General features: G+C 30.2%; 1 protein-coding gene across 1 annotated transcript in view; it reads left to right on the top strand.

Annotated features, from left to right (window-relative positions):
- Positions 1 to 15,532, top strand: part of sas (stranded at second) — a 50,989-nt gene continuing 35,457 nt past the window's right edge. Inside the window, exons 1-3 of the mRNA XM_087413221.1 lie at positions 1 to 820; positions 12,962 to 13,519; positions 14,164 to 14,454. Of these exons, the coding sequence (XP_087269347.1) occupies positions 721 to 820; positions 12,962 to 13,519; positions 14,164 to 14,454 (949 nt within the window). The 5' untranslated portion in view covers positions 1 to 720. The remainder of the gene's footprint in view (positions 821 to 12,961; positions 13,520 to 14,163; positions 14,455 to 15,532) is intronic.

Raw genomic sequence — 15,532 nt, 5'->3', positions numbered from 1 at the left:
TTTAAAAATTATTTCAAAAATTATTTCAACTTGGCATATTAAGACTGAGGCATTTATATGGCGCCAGTACAAATATGTACAACCTGTAGCAAGGTTAATGTGGCCGTACGGCTCATGATAGAAGACACACACAAAGAAGAGGTAGGCCAATGCGAAACTCGTCAAAGAAAGCGAATCCCGTTCACCGTTGTACAGCACTACAGCTCCGGCCTCGGCACGGATCGCCAACGAAACGAGAGAGAGCGGCAGTCAATCGGTCACCGTACACGCGTGCTTTCAGCGGTGTCTCCGGCAGTGTTTCGAGAATTACAAACTCTGCAAATTCCTTCCCTCTTCTCTCTCTCTCTCTCTCTCTCTCTCTCTCTTCTAATCTCTCCTCTCTCTCTCTTTCTCTCCCCGTCTTTCTCCCTCTGACCCGTTCATATACATACGTACATACGAAGTGGATTGTTCTCTCTTTCTCTCTTTCTCTCCTTGCTATTCAGGACTCTGAAACTCGTTTCAGTTAGTCACGGATTGTCCGTTGTTCCCTCGTTGTGGTTCACGCGTTGTTGATCGCGGGCAGCAACTCACTGAGGATAAAAACGTGGATTTATATTTTTTTTCTTGATCCATATTTTTTTCTTAATCATCTGATCTTTTTGTTGAAGAATTAGTGAGTGTGCGCATAAAACGAACGAGTGTTTATGGGTATATATCTGTATAGAAGAATGCGGTAGGATGCGTATCCAGAAAAGATATTTCTTGCTGGGTCTCTGCCTCTTAGGCAGAGTCACCTTTTCCTTAACAGCCGTCAATACTGAAATTACTACGTTACCTGGTAAGCTCTCAAGAAATAAACTCATTCTGATTGAAAAAAGTATCTTAAATTGTATATTAATAAAAAATAGCGATAAAAAAAATTTTAGTATAAGAAAGTATTTTCAAAAATCATATTTTATAAACAAAAAGTTGCTAAAATGAGCACGTTAATTATAATATTGAAATTGTTAATATGTACAATAAAAGCAATACCAGTAAAAAATATCACATCTTCGTAATAAGTAAGATCTTGTCCTCTTATGATCATTAAATCTACATAACTCATAAAAAAATTTGTAAGGTTATTCTCTCTTTTTAAAAATTATTTAAATTCCTGAATCTAAAATCTTCTAGTAGTTCTTATGTCTAAAAAATTAGATTTTTTAAAGAGATATTTTTTTATGTTTTTTATATCCCTTAAATATACATGCTTGAGTTATATATGTAAATAAAAATATAAATACTAATAATGGAAAAAAGGGAAGTTTATAATTTCCTTAGACTTTATTTCTTAATTTTAAGTATATATATATAAGACATTCATCGGGATATGCATTTTATTTCATTTGAGTAATAAGGCGCATTCATTAAAGCAGTGAATGAAACACGTAAGTTGCGTGAAGCAGCCGGAGACCTTAATGACTGTGTAGAAAATGCGCTCGGTTTCCTCAGATTCTCTCGCAATATTTGCGTTAGATCGGACTAATTAAAAATAATCAGTTTTAGTATTATATTTCTTTATGTATAATTCGCAATAATATATGTCGTGAGATATTTATTTGTATCAATAGCAGTTACTCAATATAACAATTGTACACCGTCTTATTCAATGAAAATTTAATTAAGAATAATTTTACTTATTTGAATTTATTAAATATTTAAAAATATAAATACCAAACAATATTTACGATTACTTGATAAATTTTGAATGCATCCACTTTTGGAAAAATTTGTGTCGTATATAACATATTTCACATATTTCAAAAGGTTCACTCAAATTTTTGTGTTCATTTAACATAAAATGAATATATTAGAAAACAATACAAATATACTGTAAAAAAATGATCACAAAGAAAATAATACTGATACAGTTTGCAAACAAACCGAGGAAGCATATTTTTCCAATAAAATTAACATTTATATATATTAAATTAACCCACATTTTATTCATTCATCTTAGAATTTACGTTTAAAAACACTGTATTTTTACGTTTATTTCATTTACTCATAAATTGTGTCATTTTGACACTAAGAAATGTTGAATATCAATTTAATACATAATCTTTAAATAACATAATCGCATGTCAAATTAACATTTGAATATGTTGGAAAATTGAACACAAACTGTTAACAAGAACATAAGTTAACCGTTTCAAACACAAATACATAATTTTTTTTACTATGTATCAAATCATCAAAATACTAATCGTCGTGCTTGTCATTTTCTCGTTCTCTATCGAATTTACATTGTATTATTTAAGCATTAAAGATCCAGTTTTCGTCGTAGAAAATTTTTCTAATATGTAACGTTTCGATCTATATTTAAAGTATAAGACTGATGATTGATCGTTTGTACCATCCATCACCATTCGATTTTATAAAAGTAAAACACACACACAGACACTCACACACACACACATATGCAATAAATTTATTTAATATAACTAATATAATTAATAAATAAGTTAGTTAAAATAATACATAATAAATAAAAAAAAATCTAAAATAAGGACTGTCAAATGGTCCAAACTAGATGTTGAGATAATAATTATTACATAAATTCCTAACATATTTATTTAGTCAGACTGTACGTTGTATACTTGTCAGCCTTACGACACAATCATTTATAACTGAAACAATAATCTTCACAAATTTAATTTTTGGTCGTTGGTTTGATGCAATTAACACTTAAAATGCTCTAAAAAAACTTGCGAAAAAAAAAATTATCTTAGCCAGGAATCGAACCTAGGATCTATCTACTTTTTAGGCGAGTGTCAATAACTATTTCGACCATCAAGACATGTGGCAATACTTATTGCAATAACCGATATATATATTTTCAATATTTTTTTCATTTATGTACATATATCAAATACTATATATATTTTTTTATTTTATTTTCATTTTTGCACTAGAAACTCATCTTTACGTAAAAATGAAAATAAGAGGTACAACCTTCAATGGCCTTGATCTTGACAAATGTTATCCAGGTCATGATTCTGAATAACATTCAAGAGTTTTAGCCGTTAATTTTAGGTAATGCTAATACTGGCGATACTATAACTTTCAAGCCTTATAACTCAAAAATTACTTAATGAAAAAATATTTTATTGTAGTGTTTCGAAAAACTTTCGATGCAACGAAAAATGAGGTTTTATTTAAAAAATTCAAAATGACCTTACTCTGACAATGTTATACCCACGGTCAAATCCACAATACCATCTTGTGTTCCCTTTTAAGTCACATAATTTTTGTCTGAAACTTTTTTTAATCCCACGTCTCCTTCTTGAGTTATCGTCAAGGTGATTAAAATAAAACATTCTGTATAGTATATACGAATTCACATTGAATTATTTAAGTATTAAAGATCCAGCTTCCGACCGTCGTAAAAAATTTTTCTAATATGTAACGTTTCAATCTATACTTAAAATAAGACTGATCGTTTGTACCATCACCATTCGATCTTATAAAAAAAGCCCCCTCCTCCCACCAATACATCTTGGTTTAACCGATTTGTTATCACACATTCAATATTAGGTGTAGAATAATGTATAAGAAATGTTACTTCTCGATTAAGTACATAATAATAATTGTTCTAAAGAATCATTGTTCATGATAAATCCTTTGTGAAATAATATTAAACCTTTACGATTTCCTACTCTTAATTTGAACATAAAAGACATTACTTCGTGAAGTATTTTATTCTTCTAAATTCTTGCCTTTTTTATTGAGTGTTGTACGATTTTTTTTTCATCGAGTTATTGAACGTTGAAACAAAAATAATCACTTTTGCTTTAATGTTCAATAACTCAGTGAAGAAAAATCATAAATAAAAAAGCAAATTGAAGGTGAAGATTCTTTCGATTGCCGTAAACCGCATTTTTGTGTGATTTTTATTTCACACCATAGACCTTTATAAAATTTGTACAAAATTTTGACAGATGTCCATTTGCGTCCGTATAGCTCAGTAAAAGATCAGTCGAATTGAAATATCTATTATTGATTTCAAAAGTAAAGAGTTCAACCTTTAAAATATTTTTTTAAAAATCTTATTAAATCATTTTTGACGAAGTTATTCTATCTTGAAATTGAAGGATCATTTAGAATTACCTTTACTTTGTAAAGTTTATAAAAATTTTTCAGATTTGACGGATATCCATTTGTGTCCGTATATCTCCATAAAGAATAAGTCAGATTGAAATATCAATTACCGATTTCGAAAGTAGAGATTTCAAGCTTTTAAATGGCTTTTTGATTTTTTTGTCTGCGATAATTTTTCATCGAGTTATGGCGTTCTGCGCAATATATAATATATTTAGGCGTGTGTTCCCTATTTTTTTGTTGAGTAGTGACCATCAAATCATTCACTAATTTAATTATTCACGCTGTTTCCACTCATTCTACATTTTCGAAGTAATTTTTTGTCCACACCAATGTAATGCAGAATGTAATGGTATTAGCAGACAATAACTGCAGCTGAGAGTTATTACTTTTTGTCATTCAGTACTTTGCAGATTTAAATGGTACTCAGATATTTTATACGCCACTTTTAATAACACTTTAAAAGATTACTCTCTGATTATTAGGAGCCAAGATAACAATTTTTTTCAAAAAAATCACTGGCTCTAATTTTTAAGATTCCATCTGGTACCAATTTGTCAAGGAAGAATTGAATTTGCTGTTAAAAAATTCTCAAATTTTTTGCTGTCGAAAAAGTTTATTTAAAATCATTGGAAAGTTGAGGAACGTGAGCGTGGCAGCGCGTGTGGAGTGGGGAAAGCATGCGATCAAGAGAAGATCTAATCGGGCCGCTCGGCGACTCGCGCCTATCTGATTTCATGCATTAAAATTTATTAAATTTACATTTTCTCAGCGATAAATTAACATAAAAACATGATTTTTTAAAAATCTGGATAGCTCGACGAGATATAAACAAATAATTTAACTAAATGTTTCGCAAAGTAATTGTAACCATGAAATTTTTAGTTCTTCTTTTCTTGAATTTTTATTTTTTCGGTTTATTACTAAAAAATCACGTTCTCTTTGGAAACATATTATAGATATATCGATGATATTGTACTCTCAACTCAAGAGTGAAACATTGATATGATTGTCAGTAATTTTAATAGTTTTCATCCCAAATTAAAATTTACAGTAGAGCTTGAAGGTAATAGTTTAAACTTTCTTGATATAACGCTGAAGATATAAAAAAAGATAAAACTATTATACGATTGATATCACAAACCAACATTTTCGGCATAATATTTAAATTATTTCATCCAATGTGACAGAAAGTGGGAACGATTTTTGGTCTAACGGATAGAGTTTTTTGTTATCACACTCTAGTTTCCATGAACAAAACTTTCGATAGACATTTTATTAAATAACGAATACTCAATATAATATTTAATTATATCAAAAAAAAGACTTTACGTAAAATTTAAACAACTTAACAACAACGAAATTAGTACAAATAAAAATTCACGATCTGCAACTAAGTCTTTAACAATCTTTTTTACTGTTCTCTATGTTCCGTCAATGTCAAAGAAATTCAAAAGATTTTTTTTCAAAAATAACAAAACACTGTTAGCTTGATCTACGTGATTACATTTAAATTCTTTCATTAGAGTTCAAAAAGACAAATTACATTCTTTTTTACATTCTACATAGTACATAAAATTAATTGTTCTGATTGTAACGCTTCATACGTAGGCTAAACGAAAAGATTATTAAAAATTAGGGTGTCAGAACATCGTAATCACATTAATATACTAATCAACACTCGGTTATTACGGAACATAGACTGGAATTTAATTATGAATTTGATAGGAATAATATTATTATAAGATTTTAGATGAAGAAAAGAATTACAAGCGATTAATCTTAGAATCTATTTACATTAAAAAACAAGAGGATGGTTTAAATTTACAAGAGGATACTGAAATGTTGGATTCTTTATACCACGAGTTATTTTAAAAAGGATTTTTTCCAAGTTTTATTTAATACGTATACTTTGTTATTATAACAAATTCGTTTGACTTTTCGTTTTCCTTTTATTTATTATACTTTTATTTATTATACTTTTCCCCACTTATTAACGACAATTTCGTTTTGATCTCTTCACACACTCTTGAAATGTCTACGCACGATCTAAATTATCTGATGATCTAAATTATATTACATCGTCAATATGTAATAATATAATAATATAATATAATATAATATAATAATATAATATAATATAATAATATAATATAATAATATAATAATAATATAAGTGTATCCAGTTTTTGTAATGATTTTTTGTATTAGTATTTTATGTCTTTTATTATTTTTCATGTTATTGTATTTTGTAGATAATGTAATTAATTTGAGTATTTAATTAAATACGACAGACAATTTTTATATTTATTATATTGACGAAATAATAAGCGATCAGTACATGTTCAAATTTAAACATTGAAATTTTTTCAAATCAAATTTCTTACATTGAAAATGATCCAATAATAACGGTTAAAACGTCTGTAATTTTAAACTAATAAAAAATAATAACGGCTATGGGAGTCAACGCAGTTATTAGTGCGATTATCTTATATTTATTTAGTTTATTATATAATATAAATCTTGATTTGATTTCGACGAGCGCAATACAATAGAAAATTGACATTTCGATTCCTCTTTGAGTCATCCTCAAAAAGAACCATCCATAATAATAATTTCTTATTCCGCAATCAATCTCTTTAAGTCATTTTCTTCAAGAATTATTCATAATACAAGTTCTTATTCTGCAAATTCTGTAATTTTATTTCATTTCTGAATATAAGATATTCTTGCACACCAACAATCTGTGCTGGCTCACATTGGCTTTCTATCTTTCTACGATTAAAACTTATATGTTTTTTATAGCGTTTTCTCTTGGGATACACTAAGTGTAGCCTCGCACTATACCAGTTGTAAGTGCTGCATCAGTGCTGCACTATACAAGTGTATATACACTATGGTGTACACTACTTCATGCTATCGTGTTTAATTCTGCTGACTTCCATTTTCAAATTTTTAATGTCACACTGGTTCTACACTGTCTCTTTAAGATCGTGTAGCAAAATCCCACTGCGTGCATAAAATTTGCACTACATATAGCTACACTACATGTAGCCACGGAAACATGTTACACTGAATGAGTTTGTCTACCAGCAGCCAAGGAAACACGCTATACTGTCTGAATGTTGTACTGGTAAATGATAATACAGCCAAGAGAAAACGCTATTAGAATGCCCCTTGCCCCTTATCGATGTCAAGAGTCGTCGAGCGGCCGAGATTGCCGAAAAAGCATTTTTGGTCGCTTGAAGCAAATTGTGTAAGAAGGAGCTCGCTGTCTCGTTCACTCTCGGCGCGCTGAAGGCGAACACACGTACGTACACCCAAGGACTTCAATTCTTTCCCTTGGAAATTTTCACAAACTGAAAAATGATCACTTTTCTACATTAATCACAGTCCGTGCGCGATTAACGATATAATTAAACCTTACGTCCATTTACAACTAAATTTGACGTAAAGGTGAAATAACCTGAATTTTTAGAAGTTTTAAAAAAATAACTGAGGGGTGTACATGGGCTCGTGCTTGAATGTGTGGCTTTCATCAGACCGCCGTCTGATTCTATGTTGCTACCGTCAACGCAGAGTTCTTAGCTGAATACTCAGGAGCTTTAAAATAGAACACTCACGATGGAGCATCAAAGTGACATTAAATGACATTAAATGAATCGTGATTGATCAAAAAATGATTTTTAGTAAACATTATGGAGCCATTTTAACATCATGATAATTTTTGTTCTGTTTAAATATGTTTTTCAATTTATTGCATATAATAAATTTTAGAAACATTTCTGTTAAAACATTTCATATGACATATGCAGAATCCTTTCAGAATTGTTGCACATGAAAGGTTGAAAATTTTCCGCAACAATGTGCTGAATGGGAGAGAGCGCCCCCTCCAAAATCTAACCCAACACTACAATATGAGTTGCTATATCGTAGTGTTGGGTGGCCTTTGCGTCGCGTAGAAAGTCGTAAAATATATTTTAAAGTAGAAAATTTTTGTTTCATATAGTAGAAAAGATTGAGACATTTTTCAAACTTTTTTAAATAACTTTTTAACAGCGACCGTCAGCAACCTAAAACCTGTTGGAAGTCACTCAGGATCGTTGGAAGTGGCGGCCTTATTCTATTTACATATTTTAATGACCCACTTTTTTAATTACTTTATACGTTGATATTAAAGTATTTGATGAAATAATTACGCAATAGTTTAAAAAAATGAAGCATATCTGTAAAAACTTGTAGGTCAATACAAACAAGATGTTGGAAAAAATTGGTTTAATTCAATTCCTATTCTTAGTTCTGACCACAATCTCATATTATCAAAATTCGTATCATGTCATAGCAACAAAACCGTATAGCCTATATTATTATTATTATTATTATTATTATACATATACTTTTCCAAAATAACATGAAAGAGTATGCTTTTAGTAGTAATAAAATAAAATTTATTACATTTCAGCATTTACCCAAGAAGGAGACTTGGTTTACATAAATTCCTTATTCATATTCATCCTTCCATATTGCTAGTATCTAACTCTAAAAAATAAAAAAAAGATTTTCTTAATATTCTTATTCTCATTTCTTTGAATATCACAGTATATGTTCCTCTACCTTATATTATTTATTACCTACATATCAGCCTGACCATTGCATATACTATACTATATAATACAATACAATAGTACTTGTAGCTACATCAATACATAGATATGTCGCAGTACAATATATGTTCCTAATATTATATCACAGCAATTCTAAGCGTGTCTCACACACTTCTAGGCGCAGACTTGTTCTCCTACCTAAATACGTTTTTAGTAATAAGTTCATCGAAATTAAAATACACTGATTGTTTCTAATTGGAAAACAAGCTTAGTATCAATATATTGACAAGTTTTGTGATTTCCGATAACATTGTTCACATTTGCGATCTATAGCAATTTTATTGGACAAATAGACTTCATCGAATGTTAATACTATTAATTTTTCATAATCTTTCAAATATTTCCTTTCAATTTCACGCAATTGAACGCATACACGATATATAATACAATCTGCATCCCTTTTGACTTGTCACCGTCTAAGCATGATTGATACACTAGTACGTGAGTGGTATCTGTAGTGTTACAGGCATGAGTCTAGAAGATTAAAAAAAATTTTCAAGTTGCTAGTATTCTTGGATTTCTTCTTATAAGGAGATGACAAGAATTGTAAAATGTAAAATGAGATGAGTCATAACTACCTAGTTAGTCAAGCTTGCAAAGATAAATTTTGAGTAGAGTTTGCTATAAGATTTCTGATGTCTGAAAGGCAACAAATTTCAAACAGAAATTGTTTTGTAAGCAAAATGTTAGCAAAATGTTGACAGAATAATAATAGATTTGATCAAGGAATGTTAGCAGAATACTAGCCTCATCTGAGATCGCATACTGCTTCCGTTTTATCGACAACACCTGTTAATATTCTATGCCAGTAGAAATTAAACAGAACCTGCTAACAGAATCTGACGACACAGATTGGCAGCAGAAATCAAACAGGATCTGCGCACACAATCTAACGGTAAAAATCAAGCAGATTCTCTCTCTCTCTCTCTCTCTCTCTCTCTCTCTCTCTCCCCCTTCTCCCGCTCTTCCTCTCCCCTCCCCCTCTCTGTTCTGTAATATAATATAATTGTAGAATAATATGATGTATATGTATTTATTTATATATTTAAGCTTTAATATGTAAAATATTTAATTTATTAATATAATTTTTTTTTAAATCATTTCCTCAAAATAAAAAAAAATTAATCAAAATATCATTTTAAAAAATTTTTTCAAATTGATAATGTTACAATTTTAATACCTAAAAAACAGCAAAATCTCTGATTTCTGCTGTCTGTGTTATGCAAATCCTGCTCAATTTCTATTGCCAATTTGCTGACATAGGATGTCAACAAATGTCTGTTTGATTTCTGTTATCTGTTATCAATCTGTTGACATAGTAGTTATAGTAGTAGTTCAAGAATGCTTAACAGGTACTGTTGACAAAACGGAAGCAGAATGCGACTTCAGATGAAGTCAATCTGCTGATATTTCCTGATCAATGCTGCGATTAGGATGCGATCCCATGGTGCGGAATTGGCGGAACGCACTTGATTGGTCACAGCTTCATTCCGTCGATTCCGCTGTTTTCTGTTGCACAAATTTATTTCTTTTGCGGATTCCGCCGATGCCTGTATGTGTACGTGTGCATGTACATAGGTATACTTATAAAAACTAATCTTGTTAAGCTGGTTTAAACGGAGAAAACTGTCTCCTACAAATGCATGGTTAATTAACATACTGATGCGTGTTTGGATTCCCATCTGGATGTTTTTCGGGTTATGTAATCCTTATTTAATATTTGGTAAATAATAAGAATGGAGTAATATCTGGTTAGCACTCGGATGGGAATCTGAACATAATCCTATAGGTAATTAATTAAGTCTCCAGATAAATACGGAGGTCAATATAGTTAGAACACGAATGTGTATATACAGAATGATTCAGAAAAACCTTTTTTGTCTTTAAAGTGTTATATTCCTGACTTAATTCTAAGATAATTTTTCCTTCGTGAAAATTTTATCTTTGACTTGCATCGCAATATTTTATGGCTGTGACATAAGCAGTCATGGGACTAATCAATGAAAATGGAGATTTCAGAAACATGAAGGCTATTTATTTCCAATTTGTCATTCTTGAATGCAATGACAAAAGTTATAAAGATTTATCGTTTATTGACTGTAGTCATTGTGACATTTCATTATGTTTCAAATATTTTTTTAAAAGATATCACATTCATTTCTGATTTATAAAGTGAGTTTTAATGTATAATAGTTTATAAAGTGAATTAAAATACACAATTTTTTACATGAAATTTAATGAAAAATTTCGAATATATATTTATAGCTAAATTAATGTATATTGTCTATAATTATAGTAAATATATATTTGAAATTTGCGAGAAAAGGTTTTAATACAATCTAGGTGCAACAATAAAAAGCAGATATCTAGATTATTATAACCCCCTTTAACATAGTAATCATATCATGCTTTCCATTACAATCCTTAACCCGCGCGATAAAAAATTTTGTATGCATGAATATGTATAAATATGTATAAACATACATAAATACGTATAAATATTCATAGACATATATATTATTTATATATGTCCATGAAATATATTTATGCATTATTCTTGAGGCTTCTACGGGTGCTTTCTACGGATGGTTGTTATAGGAGAAATAAGTGGTTGTTAAGCAGTGCTCTATTAACGGGATGAGGTCGGAGGAGACTTCATGTGAGGCTTTATTATGTTTAATGTGTCTTTTATTGGAATTTGTGTGAAAAGAGATTCTACGTCGAAACTTAAAAGCAGATTGTGGGACACAGTTGGGTTTTTTTGGATCTTTTGTACATTACAATCATATTTTCCAAAAAAGTATAGAGAAGCCATAGAGATACAAAAACACTCTAACAATCTAAATAAAGATAATGGCTACAATGTAAATAAAATATGGAAAGTCATTTTCCCGATTTCCCCCACCTCCTCCCCCCCTCACTCACAATTCTCTTCTTTCCCGCCATCATTCCAACAAGTAGTGTAATATAAAAGGAACGGCTCGCGAGGAAACAGCTTAGTATCAGGCTGCTCCTCGCCCGGATAAAGTGGTCTGCAAGGTTCACGAAACGTTGGCCAAGAATGGATCTGAACACGGAAGAAACCTGCGAAATGCATAATCTTTATATGTTTATGCATTCATACACATCCTTCTTTCTTTTGTATAATTACGATTAAGTACATTAATCAAGTTTGGAGAAATGTAAAAGAAATTTTTCATACACAATTACTTATGTACAATTTTATATATACTTATATATGAGCAATTTTTTTACATTTCTCTCTAAACTTGAGTTTTTCAAAAACAAATAGTGCGAAAATTATTTTTTTAATTATTTTTAATGTTTTCATATTATTATTATTATTATTATTATTATCATTATTAGTATTACACTAAGAAGCAATTTTATAAAAGAAAGAAGAATATAGGTATAAACATATTTCGTATATAATTATGTGTGTTTATAAATGTTTATACATAAAGTTTATGTTTGTACATAATTGTACATATTCACGCATGAAAAATTGTTTATCGGATTAAAATGCGATACCTAGGCTTAAAGTACGCAACCTCTCCTTCAAAATGATCTATGACTTATCTCATTTGGCATTTTACAATTCTTGCCATCTTCTTGTTAATCAAACATTTAAATTTTATAGTATGTCAGGTATATTTTCACTGAAAGTGAATTTTTCAGCTAACATACTGAAAAATCGTTGAAACTGAACTGAAATTATTTTGAAATTTCTCTGAAATTTTGTTGAAATTTTTTTGAAATTTTTTTTGAAATTTTGCTAAAAATGAATTTTTCAGCTAAAAATTGTTGAAATCAAACTGAAATTTTTCTGAAATGCTAGAATTTTACCGAAAAGTATTCCAAAGCGTGGAATAATTTTAGCGAAATTTTTCCACCAGGGCTGTGTATAAAAATAGCCGCTTGAATCTGAAAAAGCTGGTAATCCACGTACAAAAATATAACGTATACAAAAATATAACGTGTTCTTCTATAGCTACTATTATGCAATTCAAAAACGCAATATTTTTCAATTTTCATAGATGTTATCTAGTATTTTTTTGGGAGAGAGGGGATGTCAGATGTACATTAAAAATTTATTAATTTTAAAAAAGTAAAATATTTCTAATAATTTTATTAAATATTTAATTTCTTAAACATTATATTCTTTTTGCTAATAGATAACAATGGCGAAGGTATCCTAGGAGTGCAGTCTGTTCATACAGAATGGCGAAATGATACAAATGATACAGAATTAAAAAGTGTATATCCAACAAAAGAAGCTGACATCAAAATTACAACTGAAGCTAAGAAAAAGTCTGTAACGGACTTTAAAGTCAAAGGCGACCAAAAGTACCAAAAATCCATCATCAATGATGACTCGCAGGAGGTTGTAGACTCCAACATTTCAGTAATGTCACCGATTTTACCTACGATTTTACCTGAGACAAAAATCGATCAATCTTCAGCGATAATAAAATCTATGAACATTATGAACATAACAACTCCCTTTCTTCTTCGCGGAGTACCAATAATCGCTGTAACGAAGACGATATTACCAACTAGTCGTGCTGTCCAGAATACAAGTAAGACAATGGGGATTCCAATGACGGAAGAGACAATGTCATCAAGAGGCAGAGACTTAAATGTCACTGCTTCAGAGCCAATGAACTCATTGCACGCTAATATCACAGATCTCAGTGACATCAGCATGGATGAGAATGACAAAGAAATTGAAGGTAAATATTATAAACATTGTTGAAACATAAATAAGAAGTATCAATTTTTTTTGTTCTTGTTTACGTTGACCGTATCTTTATATAGTACAATCAAGTTGAACAGTTCCTTAGCTACTTTTGTATCATATATTGGATTTTTAATTCAATTCTTCGATTTCTTAAATGTGGATTTTGAAACTAAATTTTGTGTGTATGCTTCATGATATCATATTATAACACTGACCCTGATAACCACTACTACGTCATACTTTCAAAGAAACTATAGAAAGGTGTAAAGATACAAAAACATTCCAATAATCTAAACAAAGAAAATGGCTACAGCATAAGAAAAATGTAGAAGATTATTTTCCCAGTACTCAAGATTGACTTCTTAATTCTCCTACTCTCTTTCTTCTCCCTACTCTTTTTCTTCCTCTCTACCTTTAAGCATTATAAAAGATTATATAAAGGGGTATATAAAGGAGGAATAGGCTATTCCTTGCCCTGATGAAATAAACTGTAACGTTCATGAAATGTTGGCATTCCATGAACATGGACACGGAGATAACCCGCGAAATGTATAGCTTCTATCTTGAAAAATCATTTCCAAAATCCTTAAAAGAGTTTTCGTCGAGAGTTTAAACGATCTGATCAATTGTCTCTAGGTGGAGAATATATCGCACCACATAACGAAACTGCCATAAACATTTCTTCGACGTTATTTTCGAAAGCATCAATATGTATCCATGAAAATCGCACTTACTCAGTAGGTGAGAATATTGTCCGAGACTGCGAAGAGAAGTGCATATGCTCCGAGAATGGAATTATGAATTGTCAACCGTTATGTATTTATCCTTACGTTAAAGTGGGCAGAGAGCTTAAGGATTATAGGTGTCAAGAAAAATTGGTTGCTGAAGAACCATGTTGCGCCCTTATTTTCTGTCCTGCAGATTTAGGTATGTCTTTTGCTTGCTTCTATTTTTCTTATTATTTCAAAAATGCCATTAATTCATTTATAGATACTTATTAACATTTTAATTTGCATTATCTGCTGTATATAAATAGAACGCAAAAATTATACATACTTCACAGTTTGTAATTATTATACGTACAATATATGTATAAACAACATCACAAATGGCATAAACTATTTATACAGGATGCCTTAGTAACTCTATTACAAGATAATATCTCCGTTACTGTTAATGATACGCGAAAATACCAAAGGAATAAATTGTTTAGTTCGAAAGAACACATACTACGATAGAAATCATTTTTTTCTCAGTCATATTTCCTGATAGCTACCTATTGTTGCTGTCTTGTTGTCGAAAATAAAACGCATTAGTTTTCAACAAATTTAGAACAAGGTATATAAGTTACCTGATATGACATCACGTGAATTCAATATGTGTTGCTGCTGTGTATTTGTTGTCAATGATGAATGAAATCAAAAGTTTTCGATGAATGGAAGTTATTTTGTTGATAACAAAATGAGCAGTAGTTGTTCTCCGTTTGTTCTGAATGTAAATGTTTCAAATCTGTCCTCGTGTTGAATACATTTGATTATATATTACATTTTCAACAAATACACAGTAACTAGTCGAAAATTTATACTCAGCATTAAATTACATGATTTTGCAAAACATGCTTGACAATTTACAATAAATCGCAAAAGTAATCACAAATCACTTGATATTTTTGAATTCTACACTCTTTATCTTAAATCAATTACCTTTCAAATTTTTAATACCTTTTAAATAATGATTTACAAGGATTTTCTTTTTTAAAAAAATTTTTACACGAAAATATATATATTTGCGTCTATTCTGTGAATATATTTAGCTGAAAATACATATTTGCGTCTATTCTATGAATGTTATGACAGAGAACTGTCAAGCTGCTGTCATATGTTCCGTGTCTTATGAGGAAGTCATTCCGTGTCTTTAAATTAGCACGCAAATCTCCTTCTCCGTCCATAATTCTCTGAAAGGATGTGGTGACTTCTATCATATGCCTGTGGTGCGCACGCTGATT

This window comes from Acromyrmex echinatior, chromosome 14, assembly GCF_024713525.1.
Source record: "Acromyrmex echinatior isolate Ae372 chromosome 14, ASM2471352v2, whole genome shotgun sequence".
NCBI classification, from domain to species: domain Eukaryota; kingdom Metazoa; phylum Arthropoda; class Insecta; order Hymenoptera; family Formicidae; genus Acromyrmex; species Acromyrmex echinatior.
Note: the sequence above shows the minus strand (reverse complement) of the source record. Positions and strands in the feature narration are given on the sequence as shown.